The 25752-nt window shown below is 42.1% G+C and overlaps 1 protein-coding gene across 1 annotated transcript in view; it reads right to left on the reverse strand.

Annotated features, from left to right (window-relative positions):
- The window catches only part of LOC138442062 (cytochrome P450 2J2-like), a 35171-nt gene extending 22101 nt beyond the window's left edge, over positions 1–13070 (reverse strand). Inside the window, exons 1-5 of the mRNA XM_069592930.1 lie at positions 12899–13070; positions 12462–12725; positions 3640–3802; positions 886–1035; positions 502–662 (exon numbers count right to left, since the gene is read on the reverse strand). Of these exons, the coding sequence (XP_069449031.1) occupies positions 502–662; positions 886–1035; positions 3640–3802; positions 12462–12671 (684 nt within the window). The 5' untranslated portion in view covers positions 12672–12725; positions 12899–13070. The remainder of the gene's footprint in view (positions 1–501; positions 663–885; positions 1036–3639; positions 3803–12461; positions 12726–12898) is intronic.
- Positions 13071–25752: the final 12682 nt, after the last annotated feature.

Below are 25752 nucleotides of genomic sequence, written 5' to 3' on the forward strand. Positions count from 1 at the left end.
TTATTCATAACATCCCCAAGTGTTCATCAACCCCATAGTGTTTTTCAAGAGAATAAAAATCAGCGTCATGTTCATGCAGTGAAAACTACGCAGAGTAAAAGAAGAGCAACTAAGAAATGAATCTCAAAGCAATGGGCCAAGGAAGAGCCAGGCACAGAAGCACACATGTGAGGATCAGGCAGGTGTGGAAATGGGGAGGAAATGCATAGGAGAAACTCAAAAGTGATGGCAACGTTATGTTTTCCAAGGAAAAAAACGCAAGTACATACATGGTTTGTCCTGTAAAGTTTGGTACTTTATATGAATGTTGGAAATTTTCTTTGTCTATAGTAAATATTAAACAATATTATCCCAAAACAGTAAAATCAAGAGATTGATTTCAAATCAGCTTGTGTTGAAAAAGATTAGATTTCAGCTAAAAAGGAAAGGGTGACTCCATCTCATCTGATTCTGACATCAACCCAATATTTTTTTCATGACATGAAATGTGAACTGTTTTACCTGGCAGCACACTGATGCCTGTATACACAAGACCTCATCCAGCAGCCTCAGCAGCTCCTGGAACTGATCATCCTGGTAGTCAAACCGCTCCCCGAAGGTGATGGAGCAAATAATATTGGAAACGGCATTGTTGATTATGAAGTGAGGGTCAAAAGGCTGTCCTGGAGGCAGGAGAAGAGATAGAGCCTTCATATAGGTTTCTTTTTCATTCCAATAAAAGTCTACTCTATATGATGTATGACATAAAGACAGAACCACCACCAAGACTACAACCCCAGTACCCTACAGAGTGCTGATATTAGGACAGACATGTAGGTATTGATGAGCTTCTGGTTAGTGAAAGCATGAACCACAGTCCCTGCATCTGTCCTACGACCCGCTCACCGTTCTCCTCTCCTATTGCCTGGATGAGGTAGGTGAGTTCTTCCTGAATGCGTTCCTCTAAGCTCTTCCTTCCTAAACCGAAGTTCCTCAGAGTTGTCAGGGTGAACCTTCTTTGCTCTTTCCATACCTGGCCACTGGACCTGATCAAGCCTGGGAAAATGAATACAATGTTATGAAAAGCAAGGCAACAAGGTCCATGGGTGATAACATATCAGATGGAAGGAAGGAGAAGCACTTTTAGGCACTTGAAAATTATTCAGAGAAATAATCCCTAAGCAATGGACATAATGGCTTGAATTTACTGATTGCTTGCAATGCTGGGCACATTAGCATTTCTAATGCATTATGTAATTTAGTACTCATAGAATCTCTATGATGTAAGTATAACCAGTACTGACAAATCAGCCTTCCAATTTTGATCATGAGAAAAATGAGGCTCAAAGGATAAATCTACACTCTACAAGGTCATAAACTTAGCATGCACCTGAACACGTGTTCAATTCAAGTCTGCCTGACTCCAAAACCCACACTCTGATTACTTATCACATAACCACATTTAAGAATTTGCTATGCTACATACTAAGTATGAATTTATGGATTAGACAAAATCAATCCTCATAAGGAGAAAAGATCTTAAAAAGATAAATAAATCACCCACCCACAAAAACAAAGAAATGTGAACACTGTGCAGAAAGAATACCACAGAAAAAGGAAAAAGAATACGTCTTAATATGCTGTCAAATAACGGTATTTATTTTATAACACTGGTGAGGCCACCGTCCCCTTATTTCTTCATTTCATCTCACACTTCAACTCCTTCTAATATCTCCCTTTGGCTTCCACCACCTTAGTGAAACGGCTCTTCTCACTGTTCAATCCAGGATCCTTTTCAGCTTCATCTTGATGTCTCAGCAGCATGAGATGCTTTCTTCTTGAAACACTCTGTCAATGGAGCCCAGAACATCACACTCTCCAGATTTTTCTGCTAATTCTCTGACTTCAGAGAAATTATCATACCTTTGGTTAACTTATCTTCTTTGATCCAATTTTGAAATGATGGAGCTCTTCAAGATTAGGTCTGAAGCCTCTTCTCTTCTTACCCTGTCCTCCATTTCTAGGAAATCTCCACTCCAAAATTTCAAATGACATCTACTGAGAGTTAACATGTGCTACTGTCTCTCAGCTTCAGGTGCATACACAATTCCCTGCTGCTTGTCTCTCCTGGCTTCACCCTCAGCATATCAATGGCTGAGTTCATGGTTTGCTCCATACAACTCCCCACCCAGGCCAGCCGACATCTGTCCTCCTTCACATGTCCCTTCTTTCCTATACCAACGCATTTGGGTGTCTACCTCGGCACCTCATTATCCCTCTGTCTAGGTCATCATGTCCTGTTGGATTTGCCTCCCGAGCAGCTTAAATCCATGTATCTTCACAATCACCTTCCTGGTCTGACCTACTGTGCTATCATTTCTTGCCACCTCCCTCATCCAGGCCACCACCTTCTCTAGCCTCCAAGTCTCCATAGTTTCTTGAGCCTTTTATTCCATTCTTGACATTGCAGCTTAGATAAGTCTCTAAAATATACAATGTAAATATGGTGATTCCTTTCTCTACTGAAACCATTCAGGAGCCTCCATTGTTATCAGGATAAAAACAACATCTTTAACAAGAATTTGCATGAACTGTTTCTGGCCAAACTCCCCAGCTTTACCTCCACTTAATTATCTCCATTTAATCCCTGTGTGTACTACACTGGCCCCGTTTCAATTCCTCAGTTCACTGTCCTTCTTCCCACTTGAGAGACTTCTCAGATTCTATTCTGGATTCCTTCATCACTGGATTTCTGGATTGCTTCTTCACTTTATTACTTGTTTTTAATTTCATTAGCTTTTCCTGAGTCTCAGGACTAGATTACATACCCGTAACAGATGAACCCTACTCTTCGTAACACTTCATAACACTCATAGCATTAAATTATTTGTGTAATTGATACCATCTTTTTTAATCACTTGTAAGTTATAGAAAACCAAGGATTCTGTCTGTTCTGCTCACTGTTTTATCACTAGAGCCAGCTACTAGGTTCACATTACAGACATAGAATAAATAGAGACATAGAGTTAATAGATGCAATATTTCAAAGAGGAATTGAGAAAGCCCCAGGGGAAAAAAAGAGTGCTTTGGTAGAAGAATAGATTTTAGCTTTTCATTCAGAATTTTGAAAAGATAAGTTCATTTACCAAGTTTATTTTATGATCTTTTAAAGTACTCATGCCAAACTCTCCCATTGACAGAAAGCTCGAGATACTTTGTGAGGCACAGCTTTAATAACAGAGCACAAGGAATTAGAGGCAAGAAGGGATCACAGAGTCAGTAGGAGGAAGCTGATCTACATATTTTCCTAGGGGACAAGATTTGAAGATTTGAATGAGAAAATAGAAGAAAGACTGAGAACACAGCATTGCCTTTCTTCTTCTTAAAAAAACACATCACATCACTGAGTGATGAGGATACATATTTATCAAAACATCCAGAGTGAATTCATGCAGGTGATGCCACTTCTCCTAAATCCCTGACCTTAGAGCTGACCCGGCCAGGTTCCCTGAGGAGGTGACTTCAACAAGAAATGGGGCCACTCGGTTTCCTTGAGGGGCAGAGATTCTATGAGGGGCCTGGTCCTGGGAGTGTTGGAAACACTTTCAGAGGCCACAGGAATATCAAATATATGCTTCTTATTTTGGTCATGGAACTTACCTTTATTGTCAAAGATACGTTTCTGAATAGGTAACATGGGGCGGTTTACAAAGTTTTGTTCCTGGTAGACAAGGGCTTCTTTGATATAGGGCAATCCAGTTATAAGAATGGAATGAACTGCGCCAAAATCCAGCCTAATAATACTCCCATATTTCTTCACAATCTGAAAAATAGAAGAGTCACAGTTGGGTATGTAGTTGTCTATGTGTCCTGGATGGAGAATGTGCGGAGCTGCGACGGGGGTCCAGGGGAGTGCGGAGGGGAGGCTTGTAATGAGTGGAAGCTGTGTGTCTGTGTGTGCATCTTGGGCTGCATCTAGACTTCCACCAAATCCACTAGAGGACATAGACATTCACTATAAAACCCATTCATATGTTCAACTTACTTAAATTGAGTGAGCTTATGTGACCTGTGAATAATGCATAAAAATATAATAAAGTAAACAAAGGTCTCTTATCTTAAGCATCTTAGAATTTAGTGAATGGAGAGAATTCAGCACATGTGACTCACCAGAGAAGTCAGAGATGTTTAGTTGAAGACTAACCTATCAAGCATGGACTTCTTAGTGCATAGTATCTGTTTAATCACAAGAGAATGTCCCCTTCCTCAACAGGTTCTAGGTGATAAAAAAGTCACTCTGATTCAGGGACTAGATATGGAGAAGTGAACACTAGTTCTGGAGTCATCTTAACTCTGTGATTGACAACTGAGATCTCAGAATAGTTGCTTCACTTTTCTTGGAGCCTAAGCTCCCCAGCTGTGAAAGGTAGAAAACTGTTCCTCCCTTGGAGTTTCTATGAGGGGGAACTCCCTGGCACTTCAGTGATTAGGACTAGGCTTCCACTGCCATGGACCCAGGCATGATCACTGGACAGGGAACAAAATCCCACAAGCAGAACGGCGTGCTGGGAAACCCCACACTCCAGAACCCAGATAGTTTCTGTGAGGAGGAATGAGAACAAGAATGTGAAACGCACTTTGTGCCCTGGGTCCTGTCAGACAGCCGCTCTATAACGTGGGGAATGAATGGTCTCTGTGTGCAAAGCGACGTGCATGCACTGGCTCAAGGGGATAGATGGGACAAGAGCACACGGATGATGTGCAGAAGAAAGGCAGTGTTCATAGACAACCACAGTTCCTGGGTGCCATGCAAACGGCTTTCACCTTTTATCTCACTTCCTTCACACCACCCTGCAGTACTAATGATTTTATCCATGTTTTAGTAAGGAAACTGAGGCATGGAGAAGTGACTTAGCCAATGTGACAGAGCTGTTGGTGGCCGGAGGGAAGGTGCTGGCATTATGTAAGATTTAAGGACAGAAACATGGACTTGAGATGGTGCTGGACCTTAGAGCTTCGTGGAGGTGACGGCGTGAAAGTGGGAATGAGAGTAATGGACCAAAGGGAAAGAAAGGGAAAGGGAGAGTGTGCGGCTGTGTCACAGACCCATAAGGGACCCAGAGGCTAGGATAGGTTCCCGGAAAAAATAGCTCTCACTGTGTAGAGAGATGGGATACAGGCTGGCAAGGTACTGTGAGCTGGACCAAGGCTGTCTTAATGTCAAGTGGAACACTTTAGACCTTGTTTTGCTTGTATGTAGAAACCTGAATAGATGAGGTAAGGTGAGTGCCTCAGAGACTGGATTTTGAAGCCATACAAATCCCTTTGTATTCAGCTTCCACTTGTTACTTTCTGTGTGAGATTTAGTCAAGCTTTTTAAATTCCCTCTGCCTCAATTTCAAAATGTATAAAATGACAGCGATTACAATTTAGGATTCTGGTGACAGTGTTGCAGTGAGAAGGGGAAAAAAGAGGAATGAGTTTTCTTTCCCTTTCCTGAAAACAATGAAGATAAGACAACAGTGTGCAGACCTGAACATCCTGACTATTTTTTACTTTGCATGGGTGTGTGCACTCATGCACATTTGCTTCAGTCATGTTTGATTCTGTGTAACTCTATGGACTGTAGCCTGCCAGGCTCCTCTATCCATGGGATTCTCCAGGTAAGAATACTGGAGTGGGTTGCCATGCCCTCCTCCAGGGGCTCTTTCTGACCCAGGGATTAAATCCATGTCTCATATCTCTTGCGCTGACACGCAGTTTCTTTATCACTGAATGAATGAATAAAGTAGCTCAGTCGTATCCAATTCTTTGCGACCCCATGGACTGTAGCCTACCAGACTCCTCTGTCCATGGGATCTTCCAGGCAACAGTACTGGAGTGGATTGCCATTTACTTCTCCAGAGGATCTTCCCAACCCAGGAATCGAACCTGGGTCTCCCGCATTGTAGACAGATGCTTTACCGTCTGAGCCACCAGGGAAGTCTTCTTTATCACTAGCACCACCCAACTGTTCCTAAATCTGCATGTCCATAACTAAGGTTGCTTTTCTGCCCTCCTAATTCAACAACTGTAACCAAGTTTACTTTTCTGTCACCTAGCTCTCTGCAGGAGCTACATTTCACACCTGTTTTCCTTTGACTTTATGCTAAATACATCCTCTGTCTGGTGTTCATGCTTCCAATGCTCTCCTCCCCTTGTAGTTCTTTTTTACATATCAGAAAGAAGGCCACAGGACCACCAAATTGCCAGACTCAATTACTGGGTCAGTGACCCCAGTCTATGACTGTTTTGGAAACAATGCAAAAAGAAAAAATAAAAAAATGCTAACACCTGTCTTCATCATCAACTCATGACTGTGAACCTTTATCTTATATAAGCCCCTAGTCTCCTCAAGGAAAGATATACCCATTTGAATGCAGATCTCCAAAAAATATCAAGGAGAGATAAGAGCTTTCCTCAGTTATCAATGCAAAGAAATATAGGAAAACAAAGAATGGGAAAAATTAGAGATCTCTTCAAGCAAATTAGAGATACTAAGAGAACATTTCACACATAGATGGGCACAATAAAGGACAGAAATGGTAGGGACCTAACAGAAGAAGAAGATATTAAGAAGAGGTGGCAAGAATACACAGAGGAACTATACAAAAAAGATCTTCACAACTCAGATAACCATGATGGTGTGATCACTTACACTTACCTAGAGCCAGGCATCCTGGAATGTGAAGGCAAGTGGGCCTTAGGAAGCATCACGATGAACAAAGCTAGTGGAAGTGATGGAATTCCAGTTGAGCTATTTCAAATCCTGAAAGATGATGCTGTGAAAGTGCTGCACTCAATATGCCAACAAATTTGGAAAACTCAGCAGTGGCCACAGGACTGGAAAAGGTCAGTTTCCACTCCAATCCCAAAGAAAGGCAATGCCAAAGAATGCTCAAACTACTGCACAATTATCTCACAAGCTAGTAAAGTAATGTTCCAATTCTGTAAGCCCGACTTTAGTAATACGTGAACCGTGAACTTCCAAATGTTCAAGCTGGTTTTAGAAACGGCAGAGGAACCAGAGAACAAATTGCCAACGTCTGCTGGATCATGGAAAAAGCAAGAGAGTTCCAGAAAATCATCTCTTTCTGCTTTATTGACTATGCCAAAGTCTTTGACTGTGTGGATCACAAGAAACTGTGGAAAATTCTGAAAGAGATGGGAATACCAGACCACCTGACCTGCCTCTTGAGAAACCTACATGCAGGTCAGGAAGCAACAGTTAGAACTGGACATGGAACAACAGACTGGTTCCAAATCAGGAAAGGAGTACATCAAGGCTGTATATTGCCACCCTGCTTATTTAACTTCTATGCAGAGTACATCATGAGAAACGCTGGGCTGGAAGAAACACAAGCTGGAATCAAGATTGCTGGGAGAAATATCAATAACCTCAGATATGCAGATGACACCAACCTTATGGCAGAAAGTGAGGAAGAATTAAAGAGCTTCTTGATGAAAGTGAAAGAGGTTAGTGAAAAAGTTGGCTTAAAGCTCAACATTCAGAAAATGAAGATCATGGCATCTGGTCTCATCACTTTATGGCAAATAGAGAGGGAAACTGTGGAAACAGTGGCTGACTTAATTTTTTTTGGGTGCTCCACAATCAATCACTGCATATGATGACTGCAGCCATGAAATTAAAAGACTCCTTGGAAGGAAAGTTATGAGCAACGTAGACAGCATATTAAAAAGCAGAGACATTACTTTGCCAACAAAGGTCTGTCTAGTCAAGGCTATGGTTTTTCTGGTAGTCATGTATGGATGTGAGAGTTGGACTATAAAGAAAGCTGAGTGCTGAAGAATTGGTGCTTTTGAACTGTGGTGTTGGAGAAGACTCTTGAGAGTCCCTTGGACTGCAAGGAGATCCAACCAGTCCATCCTAAGGGAAATCAGTCCTGAATATTCACTGGAAGGACTGATGCTGAAGCTGAAACTCCAATACTTTGGCCACCTGATATGAAGAGCTGACTCAATGGAAAAGACTCTGATAATGGGAAAGATTGAGGGCAGGAGGAGAAGGGGACACAGAGGATGAGATGATTGGATAGTATCACGGACTCAAGGGATATGGGTTTGGGTAGACTCAGGCTGTTGGTGATGGACAGGGAGGCCTGGCATGCTGTGGTTCATGGGGTTGCAAAGAGTTGGACATGGCTGAGTGATAGAACTGAAGGCTCCTCATGGGGCAGAGGACAGGCACCCTTTTGGAGGCTTGAGCCTACTGTGTTCCCCTCTCTGTTGGCTGAGAGTTAAGGCCAACTCTCTATATCCTCCTGTCTTTCTCTTTTATTTGGCTTCAGTGGAGAAAGAAAGTCTAGATTTCGGCCAGCAAAAATAGTGATCATAATACTAAAATTAATAATAAATTATTTATTGTTCTTGATCTATTTGGAAGTGTATTTTAGTGAAAGGATTTGGAAGAAGTGCCCAGAGACTGGATGGCTAGAGCCCATGCAGTGATCAGGCCAGACAAGTGATGCCTGCTATGCAACCAACAACTGGCTTTTCCTTGAATTTGTTACTATAAAGTTCTGAAGAATGGGAGAGGGTGGTAGATATAGAAATAACAATCGCCTATGTGCTCAGCATTCTGGCAGTTAAGTGATATTCATGACTTTTAATTCTTATAACAATCCTAGAATTTATTCCCAGCTCCCAGAAAAAGAGGCACAGAGATATAGAGCCTAATTAATGAGCATAAAGAAGGGCTCTCTCTAGCTTCCTCTATATGACTCATCCTTAAATGAAAGCATGGAGATACTCTCTGTTCTTCTGAGTGATGAATTCCCTAGGGTTAAGGGGCCACATTACTTCTTATCAATTTCACATGAGTCCACTGGGATGTGAGTAGCGGTGATGTGTGAATCTTCTAGGTCCTGTCCTTAAAAGAAAGTTGCTTCTCATCATCTCCCATTCTCCTCTTTCCTCTTTCCTACAGTACATGACACTGCTGCAGGACCAGAGCAGTAAGACAGAAGCATTGCAGTTTTCAGATGACCTTGTGGTACAAAGCAGCCTTGTTATACTGGTCTTCCTGCCTACATCTATTTCTACTTGTGAGAGACAAATACATTTCAACCTTTTGCCACTACTGTATTTTGAAATCTTTTTGTTACAAGCAGCCTGATGTATATCCTCATACTACAATTATCTACCTTATCTATCATTTCCCCACCATAGCCAATAAGATTTCTTCATATTTCCAGAATGTTCTCTCAATAAGCCACATAGCTATGACAGAGAGAGTTTAAAAAATGGGGAGAAAATAAGGAAGGTTCTCATCATGCCAAACAAATAGGCCTGTTCTTCACTGCTCTGTCCCTTTGTTTTAGCTCATGTCACTTTCCCCTATTTAAAAATCTCCTGTCTACTTTATTCCACTTTATATAACCACTTGCATAACATGCCTTTCAAGTTCAGCCAAATGTATTTCAACATTCTACAGAGGTTATCCCACGGCTTCCCAATCACAGTGAACCCACCTAATGATATTTCATTTGGTTACCCAAATGTGGGTTATACCACACATTATATCATACACTCTCTTGTACTATACCTGTCATATGATAAGCACTTCATCAATGTCTCTTGGATAAATGAACCTTAGAATAAATCAAGTATTCATTAACTATATCAAGAAAAGTCAGGTAGCCTAATAGAGATTGTGTGTAGGGTTCAAATAGTCTTAGGTGCAAGTCCTTATTTGATCATTATCAATTTTGAATAACAGGCAAACAATTTGACAGATTTCAGTCAGTTTCTTCAGCCTTAAAATGGAAACAATATCAGATGAGGCAATAAGCTATGTATGCACAGCCTGTAAGCTTTACAGCAAGCACTTAAAGTGGGATACAAAGAGATGTACTCAAAAACACTACAGATACACTAAAATGGGGTTCTTGCAGAATGTTTAAGAGACTCACAGTAAGAGAAGAAAGGAGAAATAGAAGAATAGAAAGCAAAGTGAAAAACAAATAATAAAACAGTAGACTTTAGTGATCACACATCAAAAAATACACTACATATACATGATCTAAATTCACCAATCAAAAGAGAGCATGGTAGACTGAAATAACAATCCACCTACAAGTTATACAAAAATTCATTTCAAATATAATCATATAAATATGCTAAAAGTGAAAGAATGGAAAAGCATATGCTATGCAAATATTAACCAAAGGAGAGCTGTTGTAGTGATATAGGATAAAGTTCAGGCAAAGACAGTCATCAGAGATAAAGAGAGACATTATGTAATAATTAAATAACCAATTTACCAAGATGACATAGCAATTTTTTTTTTCAGCTGCAGTCAAGAGTTTAATACACCTTTGGGTCCACACAGTGCAACAGGGGTGGGGGGATAGGATGCACAGGCTCCTGGGCCACTGCCCAGGCAAGAGGGAGGTGTCGCCGGCTGCCGCACGCTCCTGGTGTGGGTGAGATGACATAGCAATTTTAATGTCTGTGTGTATGCCATAAAAGAGCTGCCAAATTCATTGGTGGCTCAGATGGTAAAAAATCTGGCCTGCAATGTGGAAGACATGACTGATCCCTCGGTCGGGAAGATACCCTGAAAGGGGAAGGGCAACCCACTTCAGTATTGCTGCCTGAAGAATTCCATGAACAGAGGAGCCTGGCAGACTACAGTCCATGGGGCCACAAAGAGTCGGATATGACTGAGCGACTAACACATACAACACGACACACCAGAAATGAATAAACACATTGACAAACCTGTATTTTTCAGTTGCAGATATCAGGACTCTTATAGTAATTGCTAGAATTAGTAGATAAGAAATCAACAAGGGTACAGACGCACTTAAACAACACAAACATCTAATAAGGTCTACCTGACATAGAGTACAGAACACTCCTCTGAACAATAGCATATTGTTTCAAGTATCTATCATGGGTCATAAAATCAACCTTTACATATTTGTTCAAGGTTGAAATCACACAGTGTATGCCGTCTGTCCTAATGGACTCTAGTTGGAATTTATTAACAGAAAGAAAACAAGAATATTTCACAATACTTGAAAAAGAACACATTTCTTAAAAAGGGCATCGGTCTAGGACTTTAATATTCTAAATACTAATCCTATCACTTAGTGATACCAATGGGGTGTTTCTTCCAGAAACCGGTAAAGTCATCTGCATCTGAACTTTGTAACACAGGCTTGCATTTAAACTTTTCCAGGCATTCCTAGGGAACTAGACCTATTAATTGTTGAGCGCCAGCTAACACTGAACACTGAACATTCCTTTTATTTCCTCATCACAACCACCTTCCACAGAGCTGCCTGTCATGAAGGTCCCTGTCCTGAGAGGCAGGAAAAAAGAGAGAGTATTGGGAGAGGTTCTTGAGATAGTATAGGGTGTTGAAGGGAATTTTAAGGAATTCAGGGTGGCCACCGTTAGGGAGCCCTGAGGGGAGAAGACTATAAAGTGGAAAGAGGCTACAAGAAGGGATCCATGTGGCTTCCTAAGGAATATGAACTCTGGGAAGCAGCAGGAAGCACTAAGAAAACCTAGGCAGAGGATGACATTTTTAAATGAATACTTGAGAGTGACTGCAGATGGAGGAGCCTGAAGGTCGGGCTCTGTCTTGGTAGGGATGGGAACAATGTAGCTGAAAAGTGGTAAGGACTTAGGTAGCAGTAGCACCATTTTACACATGCGAAACAGAAGCTCTAAGAGCGAAGGCTTAGCATTCCCCCCTCCCCCCACCAGGGATAATAATATTAAAAAGACAAAGTGACTATGCTCTAAATAGAATGTCCTGGTAATCTGTAAAAAGACATAACTAAATGATTTAAAATACATATTGTGTCTGTTACACTTGAGGCTCCAATAAAAAACACAAAGAGACAAAGGGTCACTTGGTCAATCAAAAAGATTTACGGAGGATGCAGAGTGGGTTCTGAACCATACTCTATCCAAGGATCCCTGACATGCGAGAAAATATGCAGATGACTAAGCTCCAGTAGTCACGTACAGATGCACGAGCTGGATGACAGAAAAGGCCGAATGCCAAAGAGCTGATGTCTTTGAACTGTGGTACTAGAGAAGACTAAACAGCAACAAAGCTCCTGGCAGCATGTGAGGCTTCGTTTGAGTGCTACAATTCAATATTCACACTTTGTCCATCACCTAGATGGACCAAGAAGCTCTTTTTGTTTTGTACACTAAACCTGCACCACCACCTTCCCCCCAAAGCATATCTTGTCTAGCACACTTAAATAGTAAACAGTTAACAATATTTCATCCCTACAAAGCACCGGTTGAATCATGCCAGTTGTTGGGGAGAAGAGAGAGGCAGGATGTACCCGGGTGACCACTTTAGCCTCAGAATTCCCATGTTCCCACCCTCAGTACCCAGAGTGGCCCTGGTCCTGCAGGTCAGGATGCACTTGGGCATTTTTGCCTGCTCCTACCTGCTGAGGAACCACAATCCCTTTCCCCAAGTCCAGGTGGAAGAAGTTGCCTACGAAGGGCAGGCGCAGAGGCCCTGGCGGGTAGTTCTTTGGGTGCTGCCTTTTGAGGAAATCAACAAAGAGGAGAAAGACAAAGGCCCCCAGTAGGACAGTGCCAGGACGGAGTGTGGTCCAGAGGGCAGCCACCAGGGAGCCCAGCGCCTCCAGCATGGCTGTGCTGTCTGGTTCCTCTTCAGCGATCAGAGCCAAGGAAGGTCCTCGCACCTGTGAATTTGTATTCTCTGCACCATGCGTTCCTCCCATGTCCAGCCCCCGCCCCGCCCTTCCTGTCAGACCCTGCCCTCCCTCCTTTCCTCTTCTGTCCCTCCCTGCTCCCACCTCTACTCCTCTCTTCCCCCTCCACTCAAGTGAGCCCTGCTCCTTGCCTCCCTTGGCACCTGGTCCACTTTAGCCTTCCATGACCCGCCTTTTCCTCTCCTCTTGCCAATTAGTTGTTCAGTCCCTCAGTCCTGTCTGAATCTTTTCCACCCCACGGAGGCAGCACATCGGGCTTCCCTGAGCCATGAGTCAGCAGTGGCCTGCTGCAGGGGCAGAGCCTCTGGCAACAGCAGTGCTGGGAGGCGGTGTATGGCATAAGTCCTCTTGCAGATCACCATTAGCCTCACCATAGAGCTGCCAGGCGGACAACTCACAAACTGGAGAGCAATTATACCAACGAAGTTCTCGCACTGCTGGGAAAGTTCTAGGCCCCACATCAGACTTCCCAACCTGAGGATCAGGAAAAGACAATGAGGATCCCTAGGGAATCTGACTTTGAAGGTCAGTGGGATTTGATTACTGAATTTCCACAGGACTGGGAAAACAGACTCTTGGAGGGGAGAAAGAAAACCTTGTATGCACCAGGACCCAGGAGAAAGGAGAGGTGACCCCACAAGAGACTGAGTCATACTTGCTTTGTGTGTTTGGAAGTCTCTGATGGAGGCCTGGGTCGACAGTGGCCTGCTGCAGAGTCAGGGGCACTGACTACAACAGTCCTGGGAGCCACGGCGTGCTTGCATAAGTCCTTTGGAAGGAGGTAGCCATTATCGCCATTACCCCTACCACCTGAGGCCAAATGACAGGGAGGGAGCACTGCCCCACCATCAGCAGTGATTGGATTAAGACTTACTGAGCATGGCCTTGCCCACCAGAACAAGACCCAGTTTTCCCCACAGCCAGTCCCTCCCAAAGAAGGTTCAAACTACTGCATAATTGCACTCATCTCACATACTAGCAAAGTAATGCTCAAAATCTTCCAAGCTAGGCTTCAACAGGTAGGTGAACCAAGAACTTCCAGATGTACAAGCTGGCATTAGAAAAGGCAGAGGAACCAGAGATCAAATTGTCAATATCCATTGGATGATAGAAAAAGTGAGAGAATTCCAGAAAAAACACCTACTTCTGCTTCATTGACTATGCTAAAGCCTTTGACTGTGGATCACAACATACTGTGGGAAATTCTTCAAGAGATGAGAATATCAGACTACCTTACCTGCCTCCTAAGAAATCTGTATGCAGATCAAAAAGCAACAGTTAAAAGTGTACATGCAACAACAGACTGGTTCCAAATCAGGGAAGGAGTACATCAAGGCTGTATACTGTCACCCTACTTATTTAACTTATATTCAGAGTACACCATGCAAAATGCCAGGCTGGATGATGCACAAGCTGGAATCAAGATTGCCAGAAGAAATATCAACAACCTAAGATATGCAGATGACACCAGCCTTATGGCAGAATGTGGAGTGGAACTAAAGAGCCTCTTGATAAAGGTGAAAGAGGAGAGTGAAAATGCTGGATTAAAACTCAACAGTCAAGAAACTAAGATCATGGCATCTGGTCCCATTGCTTCATGGCAAATAGGTGGAAAAAAATGGAAACAGTGACGGACTTTATTTTCTTGAGCTCCAAATTCACTGTGAATGGTGACTGTGGCCATGATATTAAAAGATGCTTGTTCCTTGTAAGAAAAGCTATGACAAACTTAGACGACATAGTAAAAAGCAGAGACATTACTTTGCCAAAAAAGGACTGTATAGTCATAGCTCTTTTCCAGTAGTCATGTATGATGTGAGAGTTGGACCATAAGGAAGGCTGAGTGCTGAAGAGTTGATGCTTTTGAACTGTGGTGTGGAGAAGACTCTTGTGAGTCCCTTGGACCGCAAGGAGATCGTACCAGCGAATCCTAAAGGAAATCAACCCTGAATATTCATTGGAAGGACTCATGCTGAAGCTCCAATACTTTGGCCATCTGATGGGAAGAGCTGACTCATTGGAAAAGACCCTGATGCTGGGAAAGATTGAGGGCAGGAGGAGAAGGGGACGATAGAAGACAAGGTGGTTGGATGGCATCACTGACTCAAGGGACATGAACTTAAGCAAGCTCCAGGAGATGGTGAAGGACAGGGAAGTCTTGAATGTAGCAGTCTAAAGGGTCGATAAGAGCTGGACACAACCGAGCGACAGAACTAATGAACGAGTCCCTCCAATCAGAGAGCTTGCACAAGATTCTTATCCATCAGAGGACAGTTAAGTGAACTGAGAACTACCAGTTGTACAAGCTGGCTTTAGAATAGGCAGAGGAACCAGAGATCAAATTGCCAACATCCTGCCAACTGGCCCCCACCTGATCCTCTCCTCCTGCTTTTTTTGTTTTGTTCCATCTCCAAGCGAGTCATTCTCTGAGACCAATGGTGCTCTAAGGTTTGTGGTCACTGCATCTCAGAGTGCGCTAGAGACACCTGAGCTATGTGTTTTTCAATCAACTTCTCACCAAAGGATTAAAACCCAGCCTCATGAACAATCAGAAAAACAGTTGCACCACATTTCTTGTGAGCTCTTATATGCAAAGCACTGAATTCACCTGTTAACCTGGATTTCTTCAATGATAAAATTATGCAGATACAGTTCTTTGTTCCATCTAGCAGTTAAGGAAAAGGAAACGTTTTTTCAAACAATATTTGAGGAAATTTGTTGCTAGTAGAACTTCCTCATTAGAAATGTTAAAATAAGTTCTTCAGAGAAAAAAGAAACATATGTAGGTCAGACACTCAGATCTAAATAAAATAAGAACATTAGAGAAAAAAAATAAGGTGCATTAAATCTCTTACTTTCTTTATTGATCTGATGCATAAGATTTTGTTCAAAATAAAAATATTAACATTGTATTCAGTGAGTCTAGCTTAGAGATAGTGGTATGTATGATGTAGTTGGAAAGAACAGAAGGAAGGAATTAGGAAAATTTTATTATAAGGTACTTGCACTAACAGTCAAGCAGTGTAGTGAAGTTCAAAGTGGATTTCAATCAGTTGGAAATGTATACTGTGAACTGTAGGGCTACCACTGATATTTTTAAAAAGAAATATGACTCACATGCTAAGACAGAAAAGAAAATGGAACTATACCAAATGCTCAGTTAAAACCAGACAAGAGAGAAGAAAAAGTGAAAGACAAAAACCCCTAAAAGCAATGAATACAAAATAATAATGACTACAGTAGTTAACAGTCTATATTGATAACTACATTAAATGTTAATATTCTAAATACACTAATTAAAAGACTGTTTCCCAGAGCGCCGCCCCCCCACCCAAAAAAGAAAAAGACTTGTTTCAGATGATTGTTTTCAATGTTCAGAAACACAACTGATTTTTGTAGGTTGATTTTGTACCTGAAACTTTGCTGAATTCATTTATTATTTTTGATAGGTTTGTGTGTGTGTGTGTGTGTGTGTGTGTGTGTCTGTAATCTTTAGGATTTTTTACATATTAAGAAAATGTCATTTGAACACGGAGACAGTTTTAGTTCAGCATCAAAAAGAACAGGATACTTAGGAATAAATATAACCAAGAAGGCAAAGGACTTATTCATTGCAAACTATAAAATATTGCTGAGGAAAATAAAAGAAGGCACAGATAAATGGAAATATATCTTATGTTCATGAACTGGAAGGATTAATTTTATTAAATTGTTCATGTTAGCCAAAACAATTCTTATCAAAATCCTAAAGGCATGTTTTGTACAGAAATAGAAAATATAATCCTAAAATCCACGTGAAACCTCAAAACCGTAAATAGCCAAATAGCCTTGGAGACCTTACTCTTTCATCTAAGAGTTGTCTATTGTAGATAATTGACAGAAGCACCATCATATAATCATGGCCTTCCGTGGCTGGCTTATTTCACTAAGTATAAAGTCCTCACAGCTTATCTGTTTCTAGAATTTGATAGCATTCCCTCCTTCTTTACTTCTGAGGAATATTTCATTGTGTGTACAGTTCACGCTTTCATTATCTCTTCATTCATTAATGGACATTTAACTTGTTTCCACATCTTGGCTATTCTGTATAATGCTGCATGAAATGAAAATCTCTCTTCAAGATTTTGATTTCTATTCTTTCTGATAAATGCCATGTAATGGGATCCATAGATCAAACAGGAGAACCTCCAAACTCTTTTCTGTGGTGACTGCACCATTTTATAGTCTCACCAACAGTGCCCAATGTCCCAATTTCCCCTACACTAGTAGTTTCCAGGGACTGGCAGGAGTGCGAGAAATTCGCTTCAGTCATGTCTGACTCTCTGAGACTCTATGGACTGTATCCCGCCAGGCTTCTCTGTCCATGGGGCTTTCCAGGCAAGAATATTAGGGTGGGTTGCCACGCCTTCTTCCAGGGGATCTTCCTGACCCAAGGATTGAACCAATATATCTTATATCTCCTGCATTGGCAGGTGGGTTCCTTACCACTAGTGCCACCTGGAAGCCCCTGCGGAAGTAGGAAGTGAAAAATTTCTGTTCCATCAGTAGAGAGTTCCAGCCACGTGAGATGGAAAATTTCTAGAAGTCTTGTGCACGATACTGTCTTTAGAGTTAACAGTACTGTACTGTACACATAAATTTCATAAAGCAAGCAGCTGTTGTTCAGTTGCTAAGGCATGTCTCTTTTGGGACCCTACGAGTTGTAGCCCAACTGGCCCCACTGTCCATAGAATTTCCCAGGCAAGAATACTGGAGTGGGTTGTCATTCCTCCTCCAGGGTATCTTCCCTACCCAGGGATCAAACCCACGTCTCCTGTTTGGCAGGCAGATTCTTTACCACTGAACCACAGGGAAGCTCTACAACAAGAGTGTTCATGCTAAGTCACTTCAGTTGTATCCAACTCTTTGTTACCCTATGGACTATAGCCCACCAGGCTTCTCTGTCCATGGGATTCTCCACGGACAGAGGCAAGAATACTGGAGTGGATGGTGGTGCCCTCTTCCAGGAGATCTTCCCAACCCAGGGATCGAACTGGGGCCTCTTGTCTCCTGCACTGGCAGGCGGGTTCTTTACCACTAGTCCCACCTGGGAAGCTCCTAAAGCAAGCAGATCTCCTATTAATTGGCTTTGATCATACACACACACACACACACAGACCTAACTATATGCTGTCCAGAACAGACCTACTTTAATTATGGAGACATATACAGATTAAAATTAAAGGGTTAAAGGAAGATATACCATGCTAACACCAATCAAAGAAAACTGATTAACTAATTAATTGCTGATAGCAGAGCAAAGAGAAGTATCATAAACTTTAAAAGGGCATTATATAATGAAACAAGGTCAGCTTTCCAAGAAGACATAGCAATTGTATATGTGTACACCTAACAAGGGAGCTTCTAAATACATACAGGCAAACTGATGGAACTGCAAGGAAAAATAGATGTATTTACTATTATAGTTAGAGACTTGAATACCCCTCTACCATCAATGGACAGAATCAAGTGGCAGAAAACCAGTAAAAGCAAAGCTGAACTCTATGGCATTATCAATTACCTTGACCCAATAAACCATTATATCTAATATTGTGGGCAGGATCTCTTAGAAGAAATGGAGTAGCCATCATGTTCAACAAAAGAGTCCAAAATGCAGTACTTGGATGCAATCTCAAAACCGACAGAATGATCTCTGTTTGTTTCCAAGGCAAACCATTCAACATCACAGTAATCCAAGCCTATGCCACAACGAGTAATGCTGAAGAAGCTGAAGTTGAATGGTTCTATGAAGACCTACAAGACCTTTTAGAACTAACACCCCCAAAAGATGTCCTTTTCATTATACGGGACTGGGATGCAAAAGTAGGAAGTCAAGTAACAGCTAGAGTAACAGGCAAGTTTGGCCTTGGAGTACAGAATGAAGCAGGGCAAAGACTAATAGAGTTTTGCCAAGAGAATGCACTGGTCATGGCAAACACCCTCTTACAACACAAGAGAAGACTCTACACATGGACATCACCAGATGGTCAACACCAAAATCAGATTGATTATATTCTTTGCAGCCAAAGATGGAGAGCTCTATAGAGTCAACAAAAACAAGACCAGGAGCTGACTGTGGCTCAGATCATGAACTCCTTACTGCCAAATTCAGACTTAAATTGAAGAAAGTAGGGAAAACCACTAGACGATTCAGGTATGACCTAAATCAAATCCCTTATGATTATACAGTGGAGGTGAGAAATAGATTTAAGGGACTAGATCTGATAGATAGAGTGCCTGATGAACAAGACGGAGGTTCACGACACTGTACAGGAGACAGGGATCAAGACCATCCCCATGGAAAAGAAATGCAAAAAAGCAAAATGGCTGTCTGGGGAGGCCTTACAAATAGCTCTGAAAAGAAGAGAAGCGAAAAGCAAAGGAGAACAGGGAAGATATTCCCATTTGAATGCAGACTTCCAAAAAATAGCAAGGAGAGATAACAAAGCCTTCTTCAGTGATCAATGCAAAGAAAAGGAGGAAAACAACATAATGGGAAGACTAGAGATCTCTTCAAGAAAATCAGAGATGCCAAGGGAACATTTCATGCAAAGACAGGCTCGATAAAGGACAGAAATGGTATGGACCTAACAGAAGCAGAAGATATTAAAAAGAGGTGGCAAGAATACATAGAAGAATTGTACAAAAAAGATCTTCATGATCCAGATAATCACGATGGTGTGATCACTCACCTAGAGCCAAACATTCTGGAATGCAAAGTCAAGTGGGCCTTAGGAAGCATCACTATGAACAAAGCTCGTGGAGGTGATGGAATTCCAGTTGAGCTGTTTCAAATCCTGAAAGTCGATGCTGTGAAAGTGCTACACTCAATATGCTAGCAAATTTGGAAAACTCAGCAGTGGCCACAGGACTGGAAAAGATCAGTTTTCATTCCAATCCCAAAGAAAGGAAATGCCAAAGAATGCTCAAACTACTACACAATTGCACTCATCTTACACACTAGTAAAGTAATGCCCCAAATTCTCTAAAACAGGCTTCAGCAATATGTGAACCATGAACTTCCAGATGTTCAAGCTGGTTTTAGAAAAGGCAGAGGAACCAGAGATCAAATTGTCAACATCCTTTGGATCATGGAAAAAGCAAGAGAGTTCCAGAAAATATTCTCTTTCTGCTTTATTGACTATGCCAAAGCCTTTGACTGTGTGGATCACAATAAATTGTGGAAAATTCTGAAAGAGATGGGAATACCAGACCACCTGACCTGCCTCTTGAGAAACCTACATGCAGGTCAGGAAGCAACAGTTAGAACTGGACATGGAACAACAGACTGGTTCCAAATAGGAAAAGGAGTATGTCAAGGCTGTATATTGTCACCCTGCTTATTTAACTTCTATGCAGAGTACATCATGAGAAACGCTGGGTTGGAAGAAGCACAAGCTGGAATCAAGATTGCTGGGAGAAATATCAATAACCTCAGATATGCAGATGAACCCACCCTTATGGCAGAAAGTGAAGAGGAACTAAAGAGCCTTTTGATAAAAGTGAAAGAGGAGAGTGAAAAAGTTGGCTTAAAGCTCAACATTCAGAAAACAAAGATCATGGCATCTGGTCCCACCACTTCATGGGAAATAGATGGGGAAACAGTGGAAACAGTGTCAGACTTTATTTTTGGGGGCTCCAAAATCAGTGCTGATGGCGATTGCAGCCATGAAACTAAAAGAAGTTTATTCCTTGGAAGGAAAGTTATGACCAACCTAGATAGCATATTAAAAAGCAGAGACATTACTTTGCCAACAAATGTCCATCTAGTCAAGGCTATGGTTTTTCCAGTGGTCATGTATGGATGTGAGAGTTGGACTGTGAAGAAACCTGAGCGCTGAAGAATTGATGCTTTTGAACTGTGGTGTTGGAGAAGACTCTTGAGAGTCCCTTGGACTGCAAGGAGATCCAACCAGTCCATCCTAAGGGAGACCAGTCCTGGGTGTTCTTTAGAAGGACAGATGCTGAAGCTGAAACTCCAATACTTTGGCCACCTGATGTGAAGAGTTGACTCATTGGAAAAGACTCTGATGCTGGGAGGGATTGGGGGCAGGAGGAGAAAGGGATGACAGAGGATGAGATGTTTGGATGGCATCACCAACTCGATAGACATGAGTTTGAGTGAACTCCGGGAGTTGTTGACGGACAGGGAGGCCTGGTGTGCTGTGATTCATGGGGTTGCAGAGTTGGACATGACTGAGTGACTGAACTGAACTGAATCACTGCTTAAGAAGCATTGGTTCTTTCTCTCCGTTTATATTTAATACTGTACACACATGGATTGCTTTCTCTTGTGAGACACTCCCATTTAGGGGCTTTAAGTCAAACCTGGAGAAATATCTGTGGGGATATTATGTAGGAAACACCAGCATTAATGTGACGTTGGCCCAGGAGGTCTCAAATACCCCTCATATTTCAACATTCTCTGCCTCCAAGATTATGAAGCAGAATTTTCCAATGTAAGTCTGACAGGTCTTTATCCTGTAAGAAGCTCTCCCAAGGCAAAGAAAAGGACCTCGTGGCAAAGTCTGACTGAGGACTGCTACCTGCTGTATTCCCACAAAGATTTGCAATGCACATCACATAGTAAAACACTGAGAAACCTCATAGCTCACAGAAGAGAAAAGCCAGACTTTATCTAAATACTGTGGATGTAGGAATCCCTCTTCTCCAGAACACCTATTGATAAATAGTCAAACTAATGTTCTAGAGACCACTCATGGAGAAAAACACTAATATTACATCAAGTATAATGTACCTCTCTCCCATTTACGTAATTCTGTAAGACAAGAATACATGTCTCTTTCCCAGTTGGACTTCCCATCATTTATGAGTATGAGTTTGGAGATCTGAGGTTGCAATGAGGCCCTAATTACCTTGGGCAGATGGTATCCATTCAGGGTGGTGTCCACTGCCACCTCCCTGGGCACATTCAGAGGGACGATGTTCCCCATTTTCAGCACCTCGTGGATGACAGTGTTGGTGTAGGGAATGGACTCTCGAGCAGCTGTGCTCAACTTCTGTGATTGGCTAAGCACCCTGTTGATCTCAGCCTGGGCTTTTTCTGGAAATAAGAGGAGGCTGCATTATTGTAATATTCTATACCTTTCACTATGCCTGGTTAAGCTAAGGAATGGAATAATCAGAATCAAAATGACTAAAACTACAGTAGGTTCTCCAGACTAGTTCCTCAGGGAGGTATGTGAGTAGGAAGTGGGCCCTGGTATGAGACAAATCTGGTGGCAAACTCTTGCTCAACAACATCCCTGTTGCGAGTTCCTAAAGCTCTTTGAGCCTCAGGCTCCTCTTCTTATTAGTGAGGATGAATCTATTTCCTCTTTAGGATGTTTTGAGATTTGCATGGAATGATTTAGGGAAGCATCCAACAAATGGAAAACAAACAAACAAAGGCACCAGTATGTTTTCCTCTTTTCCTATAATGATAGATATTTTAGCTATATACCTCGTTGCACAGCTAAAGACTACATCTCCCAGATTCCCTTCTGGCTACATTCTGACCAATAGAATGTAAGAAGAGGGGAAGTTTAATACTTGGAACATGCTCTCCTCCCCTTCCTATGGTGGAAAGGCAGCCTTAGAAGTGAGCCATCTTTGAGAGTCCCAACAAGGCGTCATTCTAGATACAACAGCAACACACGGGAAGCAGCTTAGACCCCAAAGCGTTCTGCAGAGTCCAGCTTAGTTGCTCATTTGTGAGAGAAATAATTTTTTATTTATTTTTAAATAACTGTTAATTTTAAAAATTTTGGTAAAATGCACATAAAATTTATAATCTTAACCATTTTAAGTGTAACAGTTTAATAATGTGAAAAATTTTGCATTATTACAAGACCAATTTCCAGAATATTTTTATCTTGCAGAACTGGAACTTGACATCCATTAATGCACAGCTCCCTATTTCCCCTACTCCCTGTTTCTGACAACCACCACTTTTATGTTTCTATGCATTCAACCACCCCACCCACCTCATACACATAGAATGATACCGTATATGTCTTTTTTATGACTGAACTATTTAACTGAGCATAATGTTCTCAAGGTTCATTCATGTTGTAGCTTGTGTCAAAATGTGTCCTTGTTAGACTGAATAATATCCCATTGCAGCTCAGGTTTTGTTTATCCATTCATCCATTGATAGACACTGGGCTTGCTTCCACCTCTTATGGCATTTTAAACCATTGACATTTTGGAGCCTCCATCATAGAAACCAAATCTATATACTAACTGCTGCTGCTAAGTCGCTTTAGTCATGTCCGACTCTGTGCGACCCCATAGACAGCAGCCCACCAGGCTCCCCCGTCCCTGGGATTCTCCAGGCAAGAACACTGGAGTGGGTTGCCATTTCCTTCTCCAGTGCATGAAAGGGAAAAGTGAAAGTGAAGTTGCTCAGTTGTGCCCAACTCTTGGTGACCCCATGGACTGCAGCCCACCAGGCTCCTCCATCCATGAGATTTTCCAGGCAAGAGTACTGGAGTGGGTTGCCATTGCCTTCTCCGATATACTAACTACGTGTTCTTAAATTAAAAAACAGCTATTCACAGGTAAAAACTAAATGTACATCATGACTCGGGACACACAGACAGAAATATACACACATATAAAGCATGTGCTGTGCTGTGCTTAGTTGCTCAGTCATGTCCGACTCTTTGCGACCCCATAGACTGTAGCCCACCAGGCTCCTCTGTCCAAGGGTCAGTCTTCAGACAAGAACACTGGAGTGGGTTGCCACTCCCTCCTACAGGGTATCTTCCCAATCCAGATATTGAACACCAGTCTCCCACACTGCAGGTAGATTCTTTACTGAGTCACCAGGGAAGCCCAAGAACACTGGAATGGTTGGCCTATCCCTTATCCAAGGGAACTTCTTGACCCAGGAATTGAACTGGGGTCTCCTGCATTGCAGGCGGATTCTTTACCAGCTGAGCTACCAGAGATGCCCCATATAAAGCTTACATTTATATTTAATACATAAATGGTTATTTATAGGGAAGAAACAAAATATCTTGACAAAAAGCTTATCCTCAGTACCACAGGAAGAAATTTTCTCTTTTCTAATCTATTTTTATTTTAGAAAAAGAAGTTGACCTTGATTCACTAAATAGATATTATGTGTTGATAATAAACTGTTACCCACAGTTTGAGAGACTGCATCCTAGAAGAACTTCATGGGCTAAAACTGTTCTGGAACCTAGAGAAAGAACCATGATTGTAACAGTCATTGTCCTCCAAAGGCTACAGTCTGTGGGGAAGATATATAAATAATGTTGTTGTGGTTCTGTTGACTCTTTGTGACCCCACGGACTGCAGCATGCCAGGCTTCCCTGTATTTCACTGTCTCCCAGAGTTTGCTCAAACTTATGTCCATTGAGTCAGTGATACCATCCAACCATCTCATCCTCTGTCATTCCCTTCTCCTCCTGCCCTCAGTCTTTCCCAGCATCAGTGTTGTTTCCAAGGAGTTTGCTTTCCACATCAGGTAGCCAAAGTATCGGAGCTTCAGCGCCAGCACTTCCACTGAAAATTCAGGGTTGATTTCCTTTATGATTTATTGGTTTGATTTCCTTGCTGTCCAGGGGACTCTCAAGAGTCTGGAGCTATTTCTTTGCTCTTCTCTAGGAGCTTACTGCACACCTACCCACCTAGGGAGGGAGGCACCTCATCTTCAGGTGTCTTATCTTTTTGCCTTTTCATACTGTCATGGGGTTCTCCAAGCAAGAATAATGAAGTGGTTTCCCATTCCCTTCTCCATAAATAATATGTGATAAGCAAATGAAAGTGCTTTAGTTCATCTCTTAAGTAAGAAAATGCTAGTATTTTCCTAGACATGTGGGGAGACACTTAGAGGAGATTGTGTTGAATAGGTTCTTCAAGAATAGCTAGGGGTTTACCATGGGGAGAAATTAGGGAAGTACATTTTTGTATTATTCTTCCAGGGAAGAACAGGTGTGATGGTCCACAGGCACAAATCAGGACAGTGTAAAAGAAAATGATGGACAAATTAGTGAGGCCCCCATGCAAGGCGGGGAGAGTCAAGGCTGGACAGACAGAAAGAGGCACAGCAAAGGGCGTAATATATCAGACTAAGGAGTGTGAACACTGTCCACAGGGCAATGGAAGATAGCACTTAAAAAGAGCAGGGTGACTGAGTCAGTTGTAGTGATGTAGTTGGACCTAGAGTCTGTCAAACAGAGTGAATTAAGTCAGAAAGAGAAAAACAAGTATCATATATCAACGCCTGTATCTGGAATCTAGAAAAACAGTCCTGATGAACCTATATGCAGAGAAAGAATGGAGATACAGACATAGAGAACGGATTTGCTGACAGTGTGGGAAAGAGACGGTAGGCCTGATCGAGAAAATAGTACTCACATACATACACTGCCACGGCGTAAAAGAGAAAGCTAGTGGGAAGCTGCCATATAACACAGGAAGTCCAGCTGGGCACTCTATGAAGACTTAGAGTGGGTGGGAGCGGGGAAAGTGTGTGGGAGAGAGGCTCAATAGGAAGGGGAGATATGTAGTGTTAAGTCTGATTCCCTCTGCTGTACGGGAGAAACCAATACAACACTGTAAATCAATTATCCTCCAATTAAAAATAAATGAAAAAAAAATGGAGGGAAAGCTGTGATAGATTTCCTACGCGAGTGGAATGGAGCTCTTTCCTGGAACTCACCACAGTGTCAGTGGGTTTCACTGTTTTCCTCACTGGACTGAGAGTCTTCTGAGGGCAGTGACTCTGCGACATTTGTGTTACATTGATTCATCCCAATTCTGAGAGAAAAACTGAACAAGATGCCTATTCTCAAGTCTGCCTGGCCCAAGACTGGCCTACCCATCTCTCCATCCAACCACACTCTCATCTGACCCCTTCGTGGGGCAGTTTGTTCCAGGAGGCCTCATTCTGACCCAGCTCCGGCCCACTCACTAATGAGCTCAC

The sequence above is a fragment of the Ovis canadensis genome, chromosome 1, assembly GCF_042477335.2.
Source record: "Ovis canadensis isolate MfBH-ARS-UI-01 breed Bighorn chromosome 1, ARS-UI_OviCan_v2, whole genome shotgun sequence".
Taxonomy (NCBI): domain Eukaryota; kingdom Metazoa; phylum Chordata; class Mammalia; order Artiodactyla; family Bovidae; genus Ovis; species Ovis canadensis.